Source organism: Meriones unguiculatus, chromosome 5 (genome assembly GCF_030254825.1).
Source record: "Meriones unguiculatus strain TT.TT164.6M chromosome 5, Bangor_MerUng_6.1, whole genome shotgun sequence".
NCBI classification, from domain to species: domain Eukaryota; kingdom Metazoa; phylum Chordata; class Mammalia; order Rodentia; family Muridae; genus Meriones; species Meriones unguiculatus.
In genome coordinates this window covers 127,120,224-127,135,908 of record NC_083353.1, presented here as the reverse complement: position 1 = coordinate 127,135,908, position 15,685 = coordinate 127,120,224, and the positions used below count along the sequence as shown (strand labels likewise).

General features: G+C 38.0%; 1 protein-coding gene and 1 pseudogene across 3 annotated transcripts in view; both read right to left on the bottom strand.

The window, feature by feature from the left end:
• Nucleotides 1-15,685, bottom strand: part of Slco1b3 (solute carrier organic anion transporter family member 1B3) — a 51,478-nt gene that overhangs the window by 19,218 nt on the left and 16,575 nt on the right. Inside the window, exons 1-6 of one of the 3 annotated variants that reach the window (XM_060384367.1) lie at nucleotides 13,607-13,750; nucleotides 12,893-13,034; nucleotides 9,453-9,585; nucleotides 6,852-6,964; nucleotides 5,585-5,731; nucleotides 4,727-4,825 (exon numbers count right to left, since the gene is read on the bottom strand). In XM_060384367.1, the coding sequence (XP_060240350.1) occupies nucleotides 4,727-4,825; nucleotides 5,585-5,731; nucleotides 6,852-6,964; nucleotides 9,453-9,585; nucleotides 12,893-13,034; nucleotides 13,607-13,609 (637 nt within the window). In that variant the 5' untranslated portion in view covers nucleotides 13,610-13,750. Of the gene's footprint in view, nucleotides 1-4,726; nucleotides 4,826-5,584; nucleotides 5,732-6,851; nucleotides 6,965-9,452; nucleotides 9,586-12,892; nucleotides 14,254-15,685 lie in introns of those variants that run through there. The other 2 variants (XM_021661620.2, XM_060384368.1) reach the window with 2 other exon arrangements.
• LOC132654448 (small nucleolar RNA SNORA40) lies at nucleotides 10,084-10,201 on the bottom strand (annotated as a pseudogene).

Sequence of the window (15,685 nt, the reverse complement as noted above, 5' to 3'; positions counted from 1 at the left end):
TGTCAGAACCCAGTCACATTATTATAGCTTACCACTATACAGACACAACCGTAACTGGAGGATTGTCTACACTAAGTATTTAACCTCAAAGATGACCAAGGCAGGACATAAGTATTCACCATCATCTGAAAATGGTTATTGGTACCTCCTGCAGAGGTCAGGATAGCATCAGGGAAAGGGAAAAGTGTTTCCAAGAAATGGGAAGGTTCCATTTAGTTACTTCATATGCAGCTCTATTAATAGCAGAGAAAGGCACACAGTGAACACCTGAGTTTACAAGGGACCCAGAGACGATGCGTGCTCGTCAGAAGGCAGTTTTTACCATTCTTTTTTTCTTTTTTATGTTTACCTTTTATTTATTCAGAAAATCAGTTTTTGTGTCCAAATAGGAATGGTAATCATTCAGTTTTATTCTTTCCAAAAGATATTCATTATGACACAATCCTTTGACTTATTCTTATTCCTTATCAAACCTCTCCATGAATCTGTTTTTAACCATGTTTTTCTCAATATTAAGTCCATTGCCTAAATTTTAATATACCCTTTGTTCTGCCTTATTTTGCAAATAACCCAAAGACATGATTGACTTCTTAAAATCTGAGATTTAATAGTCTAATTAACATTTTCTCATTTTTTATATATTAAAATATATTTGTATGTGTATGTGCCTGTGAATTTTATAAACTGCATGTGGAAGTCAGAACACAATTGTATAAGTCAGTGTTTTCCTTTTAGCTTGTGGTTCCAGTAAGTCTTGGCACAATCACTTTCCCATGTTCATAATTACATGTACATAAATTATAATTAAAATATAGATACTATAAAAAGTCATCTACAGAAGCAATAAAATTCTCTTTCAAATTCCAAAAACATTCCTCAAAAAATAGAATAAATTATTTTAAAAATACATAAAGAATTACAAAATATACCTTATAAGCAACTGGAACAAAAAGATGCATCCTATCAAAACTCAACATAAAACCAGAAACACTAACTCTATTAGAAGGGAACTAGCCTTGAACTCAAGAGTCAGCTTTCTGAACAGAACACCAAAAGCTCAGGTCCTAAAATCAATATTTAATAAATGGAACCTCTTAAAACTGGAAACCTTCTGTAAGGAAGAACTGTCGTTAGAACAAAATGGTAGTCTGCAGATTGGGAAAAGATCTTCACCCAATCCTACATTTTACAAAGTGTTAATATCCAAAATATATAAAGAACTCAAAATATTAAACACTAACAAACAAAATAACCTATATAAAATATGGGGCACAGAGCTAAACAGAATTCTCTACGGAGGAATCTCAAATGGCTGAGCAGCACTTAAAGAAATGTTCAACATACTTAGTCATCAGGGAAATGCAAATCAAAATGACTCTGAGATTCCATCTTACACCCATCAGAATGGCTAAGACCAAAAACTCAAATGACAGCACATGCTGGAGAAGATGTGGAGAAAGAGGAGCCCTCCTCCACTGCTAGGGGGAGTGAAAATTCATGCAACCACTTTGGAAATTAATCTGGTGCTTTCTCAGAAAACTTGGAACAGCTCTATCTCAAGACCCAGCTATATATTCTTATTCCAATTGTATTTTCCTTTGCAGTTCTAAGAGAAATGATAAGTTAATAGTATCTGTCAGCTGACATTCCTGTGAATGATGGTCAGTCAGTTTATAATCACTAAAAGACGTAGAAATTTCTAAAGACATACAACCTGCAAAAGCTAAATCATGAATTGTTAGAAATCCTGCACAAGCCTGTGGCTAGTGAGGACACTGGAGCAAGAACATACACACACGTGCGCACACACACACACACACACACACACACACACACACACAATCCTCAGAGCCAGAAGGCTTCACTGGAGTACTCCACCTAGTGCTTACCACTCAGAACAGACCTACCTCAATTGTCTTTTCTCAAAAATCTAAATATTAATGAGTCACTCTCAGACTCACTCAACACAGCTAGCACTGCCCTGAAACTGACAGTAGACAAAGAGACAACAATAATCTTGATCACAGTAGATGTGATCTAACTTTTGTTGTGAAATTATTGGACACAACATTATAGCAAAAATCAACCTTCTACACTACTGAAGAACTGTCTGGAAATAAAATTATGAAAAATCTCACTCTTCGTGTGTCAGGAGTTAAGTAAGGAGGCAAAACATATAAAACTTATTGGATCTATTACTGAATAAGGAGAGGCAAAAACAACTGAATGTCCATTTATTGATATCTAGACATTTTAATATTACACAGAAAATTATTTCTAAATATAACAGAGTATTATCCAACACCAAAAGATCTTCCTCAGCTCTGTATGAGATTTGAAAACAAGGATGAACTTGGAAATGAATGAGAAGAGATGTTTTGATTAAGGGTTTATATTGAAAACATTTGGAAGTTTATAGCTTCTGTGGGTCTACAGTGTTGTCAACTCTATTTTGGAAATAAAGCCTTTGAAGTCATTAGAGTCCTGATGAGATAGAAAATCAGATTTGTTTTCACACTAGCCATTTATATGTTAATACGGACTTCTTCCTGTTATTTCTAAAAAGATTATCATTCATTTGGTGGTCTCTGTGCCAGTAGGAGATCAGGGAAGTGGAGCATCTTATAGCAGCCATATCTTGAATGATTCTCTCAAAAATATGCTAATGGAAAAACAGAACACTCCATTAAAAGATTCAGGACTATGAGATGAAAGGGTCTTTTGAGAGTCTCAAAATCAGTAGTCAATGTTTAATGCAAAGAGTATCAATGAGAAAGAGTAGAAAAGAAGAGAGTAAAATTATAAAGATACAACTGATAGAGGAGGTCTTCCTCCCCTTCTATCTGACCCAACCCTATCAGGACTGGCTGAATCAACTTCCTCTGTGGCCGGGCAATGCTGCATTCTCCCAGGGGGAGGTGATCAAAGATCCGACCACTGGATTTATGTCAGAGACAGCCCCTGTTTCCCTTACTAGGATACCCACTTGGAAACTGAACAGCCAATGGGCTTCATCTGAGCAGAGGGTGTAGGTCCTCTCTATGCATGGTCCTTGGTTGATTCATCAGTCTCTGAAGGCCCCCCTGGGCCTAGAATTTTTGGCTCTATTGGCCTCTTTGTGGAGCTCCTGTCCCCTCCTTGTCTTTCTATCTCCCCCTTCTTCCATAAAATTCCCAGCACTCTGCCCAAAGTTTGGCTATGAGTCTCAGCATCTGCTTTGCTACCCTGCTGGGTAGAGTCTTTCAGAGACACCCCACCCACCCCGTGGAAGGCTCCTCTCCTGTTCCCTGTCTTCTCCTACTTCCAATGTCTATCCTAGGGGAAGGGCATTGGGGGAGAAAAGGGAGGATGGGTGGGACTGGGAAGAGAATAGGGAGGGGCTACAGTGGGGCTACAAAGTGAATAAATTATAATAAATAATAAATAAAATAAAGATACAACTGATCACATAGAACTGTGTGTCTAGTTGGGAAAAGCCTCGCTGCCATACCCAGTAGCTATACATTCATAAGTGTGGATCAGATTTGTTAAGAAGGGTTATTCTGAAAATTTGACGAGTGAAGAAGGCTGAGGTTGTAGGCAGGTCAAATGGAAGAAAAGTTAGGTGACGGTTCAGTCAATATAATTAAGGTTAAGATATCCAAAAAGAGAAAGACTATGGGAAACAACACAAGTTTTTAGAGTGAGATTGTCAGCCCACTATTTGCCATGCTGAGATTTAGGTGTTTAATTCAGACATCTAGAAATAGAAAAAGTGAGCAAATATTTTTTTTAAGTTATACCTTACTTTGTTTTATGGGCGTGTGAAAACAGGTTACAGCTGAGAAGTAGATGGTAGGGGAGAAATGAGATGTCTTCTGAATTCACATTTTTTTTCAAAATAATTTTCTATGAAGAGAAATAGGGAAATTGAAAACCAGATACAGAGTGGTTTGAGAACATCAAAAAATCATTTATGTAAAAAGGCTGCAGAGATCAGGAAGTTCTTCGTAGTAAAGAGAGTGGAAATGGAGGGTAGAAGGTGAACAGGGTGGGATCCATGGAAGACTGCCATAACAAGATCTTGAAGGTGCAGGATGAAGACCTAACGCCTAGGGTGGATCTACAAACAAAAGCTGAACTTAGATATAATTTTTACTGACTTTGAGGGGAAAAGATGATATTGGAAGGAAGGCTTGTAGTTAAGACAGTTTCCACATTTTGGCCAATTTCTTTGATGTGTGAAGAAAAGCTTGCTTTGAGAGAAGAGAACGGCCATAAGGATCACCTAGTATGCATTCCTTCATCTTCTAGTTGAAAGGAACCGTGTGCCAAGCCCTCTGTTAAGTCCAGGGAAAGCATCAAAACTTAGACACACAGTGGAAATACTCAACCCCTTCAGCCATCCTCCAACCCCACAGCCTCACAGCATCTTTCAAAATCTTCAATCTGTCATTACTCCATTTTTAAATCCAATCCACCACCAAGTGAAAGTGCAACTGATTTGACTGTGTAACCAGTTTGTTTGGGATCTAGTCATCTCAGTTAAGATTGTACCAAATGCCCCATTTTATACTGACTTACAGAAGCTTGACAGAGTAAGAGATGACTATGAATACATCCTTGATACTTATATATTCTAAAGCAAAACAATTAAGGGACCATTAAGAGTTAAACCAGTAACTTGAAGGCATGATGGCTGACATTTGAAAGACACTCTCCCAGTCTCTTTTCTGATATTACTTACCCAGGTCTACGAATCCAATGTCTACATACATTTGAGCAAACACAGATGACAAGAGAAAGCCGAGGATTGGACCAATCATTGCTACAGTATGCAGAATACCTGCAAACATTTCAAAACCATTCAGTCAGAATCCAAGTACACATAACTTTCTTTTTTCCCTCCAACAGCAAATTTTCATTATATTCATCAATCTACTCTCCTGGACCCATCCCCACTTCCTTACCCACACAAATTTGTGCCTTCTGCTTTTGATAAATCTCATTAGCTTTAGCTTGTGCTATAGGTGCTCTTGGGAGCAGCCTTCACCAGAGCATGGTGAACTCATCTTGGGCCTCACTGTTAAGTAAACTTACTCTTCCTCTTTCAGTGGTAATAGCTCCTTAGCTAGGGATGAGAGTGTGTGGCCATCTCCCATCTCCATGCTGGAATTTTGTTCACCTTGAACTTGTAAATATATGGTTTTTATACAGCAGGATTTAAAATGTAATGTTATACAATGCATTTCTGTAAATAACTTTTTCCTAGGGATCGAAATTTGCTTATGGAGCTGGAGAGATGGCTCATTGGTTAATAGCAGTTGCTGCTCCTCCAGAGGACCTGGGTTCAGTTCCCTGCAAGGACATGAAAGCTCACAACCATCTGTAAATTCAGTTCCAGGTGAATCTGAGACCCTCTTCTGGCCGCTCTGGGCATTGCATACATGTAGTGTACATACATAGATGCAGGCAAGACATACATACACATACAATAAAATAAATCAAAGTAAAAATGGTTTAAAGGATTAATTTAACAAAGCTTACACTTAAAATGTAGACTCCGAGAAATTAAGCACTGAATTTACTATGCTCTGTCCTTTACCTAAGTATATAGAAGAGCTCCCTTCTTTTGCAAAATCATCAATGTAGGAAATTCCCAGCGGGACTATTGGTGCTTCCCCTATCCCACGAAGCATGTTCCCCATCAAGACATAAACCCACGTGTATGACTTGGATTCGTTTTCACAACCTGTGTAGACAAGAATAAGTTTTACTTTAAACACCGATCACAGCACTGAAATCAGAAATGCCCCAAATACAGATGCAAATTTTTCCTGGGAAGCTGCAGCACTCAATTCCTCTTCTTTCCTTTTTGAATTTTAAATGATTTCCAAGCAATCTGTAAAGTGTGAACAAGCAAAAAGACACAAAGAGGAAAAGAAGACAGAAAACAAACATGATCTGAAACCTCGCTACACAAGGAAAATCATTCAATATTTGTTATTCATCTTCCATATTTGGGCATATAATAAACACATTTCTTATACATAGTATAAAATTAAATATCCATTTTGTATTTATCACCTTTGCAGCTAGCACTGTGCTAGAAAAAATGCTGAAAAATAACTTTCAGAAATTAATAAATTTATATACTCTCAACACAAAAAATTAAAAAATGATTTTCTCATTATTTTACTTTTAATCTTCCCATATCAGATATAATAGGTAGAATTATCTAGAGAGTTACATCTGCATTTTCTCATTAGAATAGTTTTTAAAATCTTCAGTTGCAGTATTTTTTTCTATTTTAAAATGGACTTCTCCTTTGTTTACATATTAATGCATTGTTGCTGGCTTGAGTTGTTGGGTGAGACAGGTTCATAGTACATGGCTCACTTTGGCCTCAAAGCCACAGTCCTTCTGCTTCAATCCCTGTGTGCTCAGATTTCAGACATACAACAGTCAATTCTTATATCTTTTTTTAATTTTTATTTTTTATATTAATTACAGGTTATTTACTTTGTATCGCAGCTGTAGCCCCCTACCTCATTCCCTCCCAATCCCCTAATTTTGCCTGTAAATGTTCTTTCCCAACTTCCCACTGAAATAACCCTTACCTCTTCCTTAGTCATTTCTAAAGGTTTGTTCTGTAGCACATGTTCACACTGTGGTTATGTCTATATGTTGAAGTCAAATGCATTATTGTATTTTATAAATTTATTCATTTTACATCCTGATCACAGCCCCATCCCTCTTCTCCTCCCAGTCCTACCCTCCCACTCCCCTTTGTTTTTAATCAATTTTTTCTGATACATTTTATTATATATACAAAGTTTCAAATATGATTCCCTGTTACTGTTAGTTCTTACCTTTTCCCACTATTTCAGGTGAGGTTCCATTGAATGATGTAGTTTGATTAACTAAACACACCATTGTGGAGTTGTCTAGAGAGTTGATGTCATTTTCTTTTGGTGTCCTGTAACTACAAGGATATCACTAGACTTAATATTTTATTCACCAAGTATTTCCACTTTCCTCAGAGACTATTAATTGTACCTCTCTCTTCTGCATGTTAATGAGAATCCCCTGATAATTTCCAAGTCTCAATTTCTCAGGAGAAATAATGGGTAACGGTAAACTGGGGGGAAGCTCCAGTAAGTAACGTTCTTCACTGTCACTCTGCAAGGTGGATGAGCACCTTGATGCCAGCCTAGAACAGATGGGAGTGATAACTCTGCTCATAATGTGAAAAGTCCTGGCTTTCCCTGTTTTGTCAACTGCTAGCTCAGTGTAATCATCCTTTTAAATAATTTGCAAAGATGACTGTAATAAAACTTTCTGATGAGTTATGTTTAATACACTAGAGAGTAGTGTTTTCAAATCAGTCTTTAACACATGTTAATTCTTCTTCCTTTCCTATTAAAACATCTGATTTCTTTTTTACAAATGTATATGCACACATGAGCTAATTTCTCACTCTCTGACACTGTAATAAATTCGAATCCACTTCAACTTGACCTCCGAGAATTTAATCACAACAAAGGATATGGAGTCAGATTAGGGACATATGCAGTAATCTGAGAAACACTAATGTATCCTGTACTTCCGCGATAGATAATCAGTTACATGTTAGGCACACTACTCCACTTCAAAACTAGAAACAAAATGCATAGTTTTTTGGGTTTTTTTTTTTTTTTTTTTGTACTTGGGACTTCCATTCTCTAACATCTAAGTTCAGTAGCCAAGACCTGAGTTGTCATAAAGAGAAATCATTAGCTGTCCTTGAAGGTTGAGAATGGGTGGATATTAGAAAACTTTGTCTTGTATAGAACATGTGATGAGGAGCATAAGAGATAGAGGCCAGAGGAAAGTATACAAGGGTGTAGAGCCAATGTGTATAAAAGAAAAATATTTGCACAAGTGGAGAACTGCAGCTTAATCAGGTGTTTGGCATTTGTGGAGAAGAGTACAAAGTGAGGCTAGAACAGTCAGGGACCCACACATGCACATGTGATTAACATGCACATATGCACATGTGCATATATGATTTACCCACAAGCAGGACCTTTCAATATTTTTTGATGGTGGCTTATAATAATTGCATTTTGTATGTCTGTCATAGGATACATGCACAATTGCAAATATATGTAGAGCTTGAATGATTCTATTGAAGGATAGAATTTGTCCATGCGTATGTTTTGTATTTTCAAGTCTATCTTATAATATATGGGAGGTCTCGGTTAACCTGAATGGACTTGCTGGTCCACTGATAAGCTGGGATCTGGGTTTGAAAATCTGTTCTAGCAAATTGGGAGTTTTAAGCAATGTTAGTAAAATGAGATTTGCATTCAAAACTATGTTCTTGTATTGAATGTGAAGTAGAATAGAGCTGAGGGGCTGGAGGGATGGCTCAGCAGTGATGGGCTCTGGCTGCTCTTCCTGAGGACATGAGTTCAGTTCCCAGCACCAATGCCAGGAGGTTCATCATTAACTATAACTCCAGTTTCAGGGGATCTAATGCCTTCTTCTTGCTTCCACAAATTCTGTAAGCATGTGGTGCACATAAATATACAAAAGCAAAAAAAAACCTCATGCACATAAAATAAAAATAATAAATAAGTCCTTAAAAACAGAATTGAAACTGAAAGCAAAACCTCCCGACTCCAGATTATTGGCATCAGCTAAAAAAATGACATTGATGTCCATACTGAGAAAAAAAAAGATATAGAATAAGTAAGATCTTTGGGACTGCTGGTTTTCTGTGCTGTACTGAATCTAGAACTTAGGATGAAGCCCTTGGCTTTGTTATGAATTCCTTTGCCATTGTAAGAACTATTGCTGAATGAATGGATATGAAAGTGAGCAGCTGTTGGAAAAAATATTGAGTCCAGGTTGTGACACATGGATCGGAAAGTCTTGTGAATGCACAGTGGAAATACAGCCATGATAAATGAATGTAAGAAATAGTCAGCTGATGTGTACTATGGATGGGTCTTCAGCAATACTTCATATGAAGACTCACAGGAAGTTAGCCTGAATGTAGGGATAGAGAGACGCAGGCATCTTGGTACCAGCCATTGGAAGTAAACTATGTGCATGATGAAGAGGACACAGAGAGAAATAAATTAAAATAGCATAAAATTACAAATATTAAAAAGAAGAAAATTCCTTGAATGGTCAAATGTAAGAAGGATAGGATATTAATATGGGGACAGGTATGAATGCCGAGTATGACAAAGGTGAAATTGTCTGTGCGTGTCAGAAGTGGGTCCTGGTATTTCAGCACTCCCTGTTCTCGCTTTAATCTCATTTAGTTCTGAGCACTGAGTCTCCTCTTAGCAGAAGATCAAGCCAGTTAGAATTCCTGCATGGACAGAACCCACCTCTTACTGGAGAGATAGCTATAGTAAATAGTTTTTGTGGAATTATTTTGTGGAACTACTTTGAGGTTTTGGGTATCCGATACTTACTATCCCATGAAGAAATGTGGCAGCGCAGTCAGCAGTGACCCTAAACCCATGACGAAGCAACCGATTCCAATCAGCTTTGGCCTGTGCAGTTTGGATCCAAAGTAACTCACAAACACAATGATTAACAAATTCCCTATAACAAAACCAAATTAATGGCAGTTTGATTCATCACAGCAAATCATGATGGTCCTTGTGTAAAATGGAAGGGCCCGAACAGTTTAAATAGAGAAAACTCTTCCAACTTTCATCAGGTTGAATGACAAGGAGAACTTACCTTAATTAAACTCACCATAGAAATATATGGGATTAAGGATAAGTAAAAGCATTCTTACTTTTTTATTGAAGGTTTATTTATTTTATGTTTTTTAAATCTCTGTGTGTACATACGTGTGCAGTACGAAGAGGGGCCAAATGAGGGAATAGGATCCTTTGGAGCTAGAGTTGGAGGTGTTGGTGAGTCACCAGATTTGGGTACTGGAAATCAAACCTAGCTCATCAGAAAGAGCTGTAAGAGGTCATACCACTGAGTCATTGTTTTCACTCTCTTGATTTTGTTTTTAATATCAACATTTTATTTTTGGACTCAACCACAATGGTCATCAATACCTATGTCACTTTAAATTAGGCATCTCGTATTTCCTCTTATCTGTACCAAAACTCAGAGGGAACACTGGATTTTTGAGTTGCAAAAGAAAATTTATTTATTTTTCGTACCACTCTATGTAACATGTTTTAGAAATAGCAGAACATACTTGAATAGTTTGACGATATTGTTGAAGCAGATTTTTTTGAGAAATTTCAAGGTGACAAGATTATACTAAGATAAGAAAAAAAATGGAGAAAAGTCTTCCTAATGGGAGAGATAAGTGTTAATTAATACAGTTTTTCATACATTCTTGGTGTTATTTAATGCTCTAACATGTACCTGCCATAGTATTTCCACCAAAAATATCATAAAAGAATGAACCACAAACTACGCTACAAAGAAGTGTTTAAAATACATTAGTAACAAAAAAAAAAGTAAGAAGGCAGAAGTACTCAGAACTCGGAAAAAAAGTCAGTTAATTAAGAGGTTTGGTAAAATTTCCATGAGAGAAAACTATTTGAAATGCAATATTGGTGGCCTGTATGGCTACTATCCAGATTGAGTGGGCTACAAGCTCTCCTTGCTTTCTCTGTGCTCTTTCTATTCACGTCAGGAGTTTCACTTCCTTAGTCATTGGCAGAGCTAGCATCACCCAGGCTGAAAGCTCTGGGAATGATTCTGTGTTCTTGTTGTTGCTGAGGTTTTCACTAATCTTTTCAGGGGAAAAACCTTCCTCTTCTCTCTCTTTCTCTACAGATACTCCATATGTGACTATTAAACATGGGTATTTGGGGACATGTAATCATATCCCCAGAGAAACAGCTGCAGGCACAGTGAGTAGACCTGTGGCAGCTGTGGAGAGCAATGGGTCCTGCTTGCATAACTGTTCTGAGGAAGGTGTGCTTGATCAACAGAGACTGAAAAATGGAGAAGTGTTTGATCAATAGAGATTTTTTTAAAAATGGTTCTTGGAAAGATGGTATCAGGAATTGATAGGTACATATCAGGAGCAGAGTTTTTTTGTTTTTGTTTTTGGTACAATAAGCATGTCTCTGCCAGCAATTAAAAAGTGTTATGACAGAGGGGTGCTATTTGATGAATGGACTTATATTCACAAGTGGTCAATTTGTATCTCACCTTGAATAACTGTGTAACTTCATTTTCTGCCAACTAGGTATGTGCTCATATTTACAAGATATGCCTGGCTAGATGTTTATTTTTGGCTTGCTGAAATTGTGCTTTGTAGTGCAAACTAAGGGGGAAAAAACTATTGCATGCTTTTTGTAATGATGGGGCTTCTATAATATTTATGTTATGATTACTTCAAATAAAACAACCAATGATGTCTCTTCTCTGGTGAGCAAGTTTGTGATCATATAAATAAAGATGTCCCAAGCTATTCGGGGTCACTTGCTTGAAAGTCAACAGGTGAACGGTGTCTTTGCTTTGTGCTGAGGCCCCTTACATATCCAGGACTTGAACCTTTGCAGCTGGAGTTGGTCTCTGGCATACAAATGCATATAGTTTTGAGGTTGCAGCAATGAGTCTTTAGTTATCAGGACTCAGAGTTACAAGCCTCAAGCTTTTAAATCCTCAAGCGATAAGCTTCTGAAAACACATTTCCAACATGTAGAGCCTCATTTACTTCTTACTCATAAATAAATACTTGTCATAGATATGCTAAAAAAAAAAACAAAAGATAAAATTTGGAATCATAAATTCAAGGATAAGGTAGTCAAAGAAACAAGCTATAGTTGAAAATCAGAATCATTGTAATTGTGAGATTGTAGCTGATGGAGGCTGTGATGTAGAGGCTGGAGAGATCTCTAGTGCCTGAGAGCGCTTGCTGCTCTTGCAGATAAGCTGTGTTGGATGCCTGTAGCCATGTTGGGTAGCTCATGACTGCCTGTAACTCCAGCTTAAGGGTCTCCAATGGCCCTTTCAGCCTGTGAGGGCATCCTCACAAATGTGCCCATATTTACACTTAGACGCACACATACAGGTTTTAAAAAAGGGACAAGGAAGCAGAATATTAAAATATGCATAAGAGGTAAATGCCGAAAAGCACACAAGATGTAAAATATCCTTTGCATAGCAAATGTTCAGGATTGAAGAGGAAAGACAAATGGGCATTCCTTCTTGTAATTACTTACAAAATACTGAGTCAGATATACCCTAAGTCTAGTTTTAAAGAAAATGATGATCATATTTGTGGGAAATGTTAGAAATCCATATGATAAACATAGTTGTGAAGATCTCCAAATAAGTAAATAAGGAAAAGAAAAAGAAGCAGATTCAATAAGCTTCTGCTTCATAAGGTGAGAAAAGAATCCCTGTGGGTAACTGCATGGAGCTTGGCTGTCGTAAAAGAAGATATTAAAATCAAACTGAGGACAACAGAGAAACATCTCCAGTGCTATAAAGCAAAGCCCCAGAGAGGTAAAGAGCAGAAATCCAACACAGAGTATCCCAATGCTGTTCTCTGGTCTTTAAATCAAAGGCACTATATAGCTCTCTCAACTTTTCTTCACATGTGGTTGTCTTGTCAGAGGATAGGTGGAATCGCACAAGAGTTAGTTTAAAGGCAATGTGTCTGTGTAAAATCAATTTTTCAAAATTCTCTTTTCACAGTGGCTGCCAATCACTTTGTACCATACTTAGTGAAATCACTGACCTTGACTCCTAAGCACTGGCAGCACTGCTTCTCAAATTATGACAACAAAAATGACTTCAGATATTGCTATATTTTACAGAAAACACAGAGTTACCGCTGGTTTAGAAGCATGGTCCAGTGCATGTCTGAACTCTATTTTTCCTCTATAAGTCTGGCTAGTAAAATAGAAACAAACATTACCAATTTCAAAGCTTCCATCGATCAAACCAGCAAGGGAAGATGATATGTCAAATCTTCTTTCTATTTGAGTAATGGAACTTTTCATAGCAATTCCACCTAGTGCCTTGCATATGTAGCTGAATGAGAGGGATGCCAAAAATACCTAAAAAGAAAGAGAAAAAGATGGCAGAAAGGTTAACCAAAGAATTAAATACTGTTTATAGAACTCAATTGCTTTTCTACTTTTCTTAAGAATACCAGATGTTTGTTTGTTGTTTATTTGTTTTCACTGAAGAGAGCATATCAGTATTTCTTTCCCCTGTAGCAGCTAGCACTGCCTTAGCTCTTTTAATGTTATTGTTGTACAGATAAGGTATAACTTTCTAACCTGATTATCATTACAAAAATAAGGTTAACACTATTAGGTAATAAACTGATTTCAGTGGAGAATCTTAGTAGGTCATCACTTTAGCCTAATCTTTGTTTCAGCAGAAGCCAACTTTAGAGATGGGCAGTATGTTTTTTTTTTTTTTTTTTTTTTTTTCAATGCAGTTTATTCAGGAACATTGAACAATCCTCGGATCCCGGGGAAAGCCAGCCCACAGCTTAAATAGCCTCTGGGTAGCCAACCCAGGCGTGCCACGGGGGCAATGCAGATAGGTCCACATACATGGAAGCAAACCAGATCCTCAGCCTTAGCCAAATGTGGAATTGTTCATGACAGAGAGCACTCACCATCGGGAAGGTGGAAGGCGGAAACCAGCTCCATCTTTAAGGCGCAGCATTCCGCAGCTCTCTACAGTTCCCCCTTTTTGTTTTAGACGCATCAGGCAAGAGTAGAGGTCTGATCTCTGATATTAGAAATAAATTGGGACTTTGTACAGATGTTCATTTAGGTGTCATCCACCCAAAGAGCATCAGACCCGTCCGATACCTTTTTCTCAGAGGTGGGACCTGGGGCATCAACCCGCATGCAATCAGACATGCTCTTCTCTGGGTCCAAAGCGGCTGACCCTGAGTGCAGTGCTTAGCCTCGCATCCTGAGCCTATCATTTTAGCTTTTTATGGTATCCAACCATGCTTGGGGAGAATGTCCTGCTTCAATGGCTGTAAAGGCCTGAATGATCATGGCTGCATCACACTGTTGTGAGACTCTAATCTTGCATATATACCACAGGCAAACCAAGGAGACCAACACCAGAAGGCCTGCTAACACTCCCATGCCCGCCCATTCCTTCAGATGATTCATGGCTGCAGCAATCCATGTTGATAATCCTGTGGCTAGTCCTGCGTCCACTCCGGTAGAATTTACTGTGACAATGGCCACTCTCAGCTGCTCCATCGTAGTATCGAATTCTCCAGTCCAATTACCTAAAATATAGCTCGACAATTGTTTAGACAGATTTGCAGCACAGGAAAAATTCTCATGTTGTATGCTAGTGACACAAAGTCCAGCATACTTTCATTGACAGCCAGGTTGAGCGATTTGCCATAGGGTATCAATTTGCTCCTGCATGAGGTCAATCCTCTGATTGAACACCATCAAGCTTCCTTTTAGTTGAGCATTAATTCCTTTATGTACAACTAAGGCATGAGCTACATTGGCTAAATGATTATTCAGGGTCTGAGCAGTCTGCCCAGTATGACTCATGGGCAGTATGTTTTTAAAGGGAGTGTTTTTGGAAACCCAGATAAAACGTAAAATCTGAAAAGTTAATGGAGATTCCATCTACAATACGAATGACTGGCATTTGATCTTAAGAATTGGTCTTGTCTACTTTTCTATTACCGTGAGGAGACACCATGACCACAGCAACTTAGGAAGATGACTTAATTGGGGTTATTTACAGTTTTAGAGGGTTAGTCCATGACCATCATGGTGGGGAGTATGGCCTCAGGCAAGCAGTATGGTGCTGGAGAAGTAGCTGACACCTCATTCAATTATAAGGCCTAGGAAGAACAACCTGGGAATGGCATGAGCTTTCTGAAACCTCATAGCCCAATTCCAGTGACACACCTCCTCCAACAAGGACATACCTCCTTAGCCCTCCTAAAGAATTTTAACAACTTGTGACAAAACATTCAAATATATGAGCCCATGGGGGCCATTCTCACTCTAACTACCACATGTGAAAAGGTTCTAAGTATATAAAGTGATTTTCATCCTAACAAAAATCTGTTGATTCATTTTTTTCCTTTCTTTTTATTTGATTCATTTTTTTTCTTTTTCAGCCCACGTCCACATCAATAAGTAAATTCTTTTTGCTCTAATATTAAAATGTGACAACATTATGTGATGTGTTTGTGTCTTCCCAAATCCCTGTGTTGAAACTCTAGTCACATGTAGTGTTAAGGCCACTGAGAGGTTATTGATTCTTGAGAGTTCAAGCTTCACACTATGATGAGTACCATTATGATAAGAAAAAAGCAGAGTGCTTGATCCTCTTTTTCTGTCATGCAAGAATGCTGTCAGAGGAAATTCACCTGCACATCCAGAAAGAGAGGCATCACCTGAACCTGGCTCTGGTGATGACTTCAGCCTCCAGTGACAGTCAAAATGAATTGCTGTTGTTTAAGTTGCCCAGGGTGCACATTTCTCAACAGAACATGCAGGTTAAAAGGAGGTTGAATGAAGCACTCAAAGTGTCGACAGAAAGGATAATAAAACCTGTCAACTAAAAGCTGTGGTCATAAAACTGTCCTTCTCAACAGATCATCTGGAGGTATCTCCATTCCTGATCTCAAGCTGTACTACAGGGCAACAGTAATAAAAACTGCATGGTATTGGCATAGAAACAGAAAGGAGGATCAATG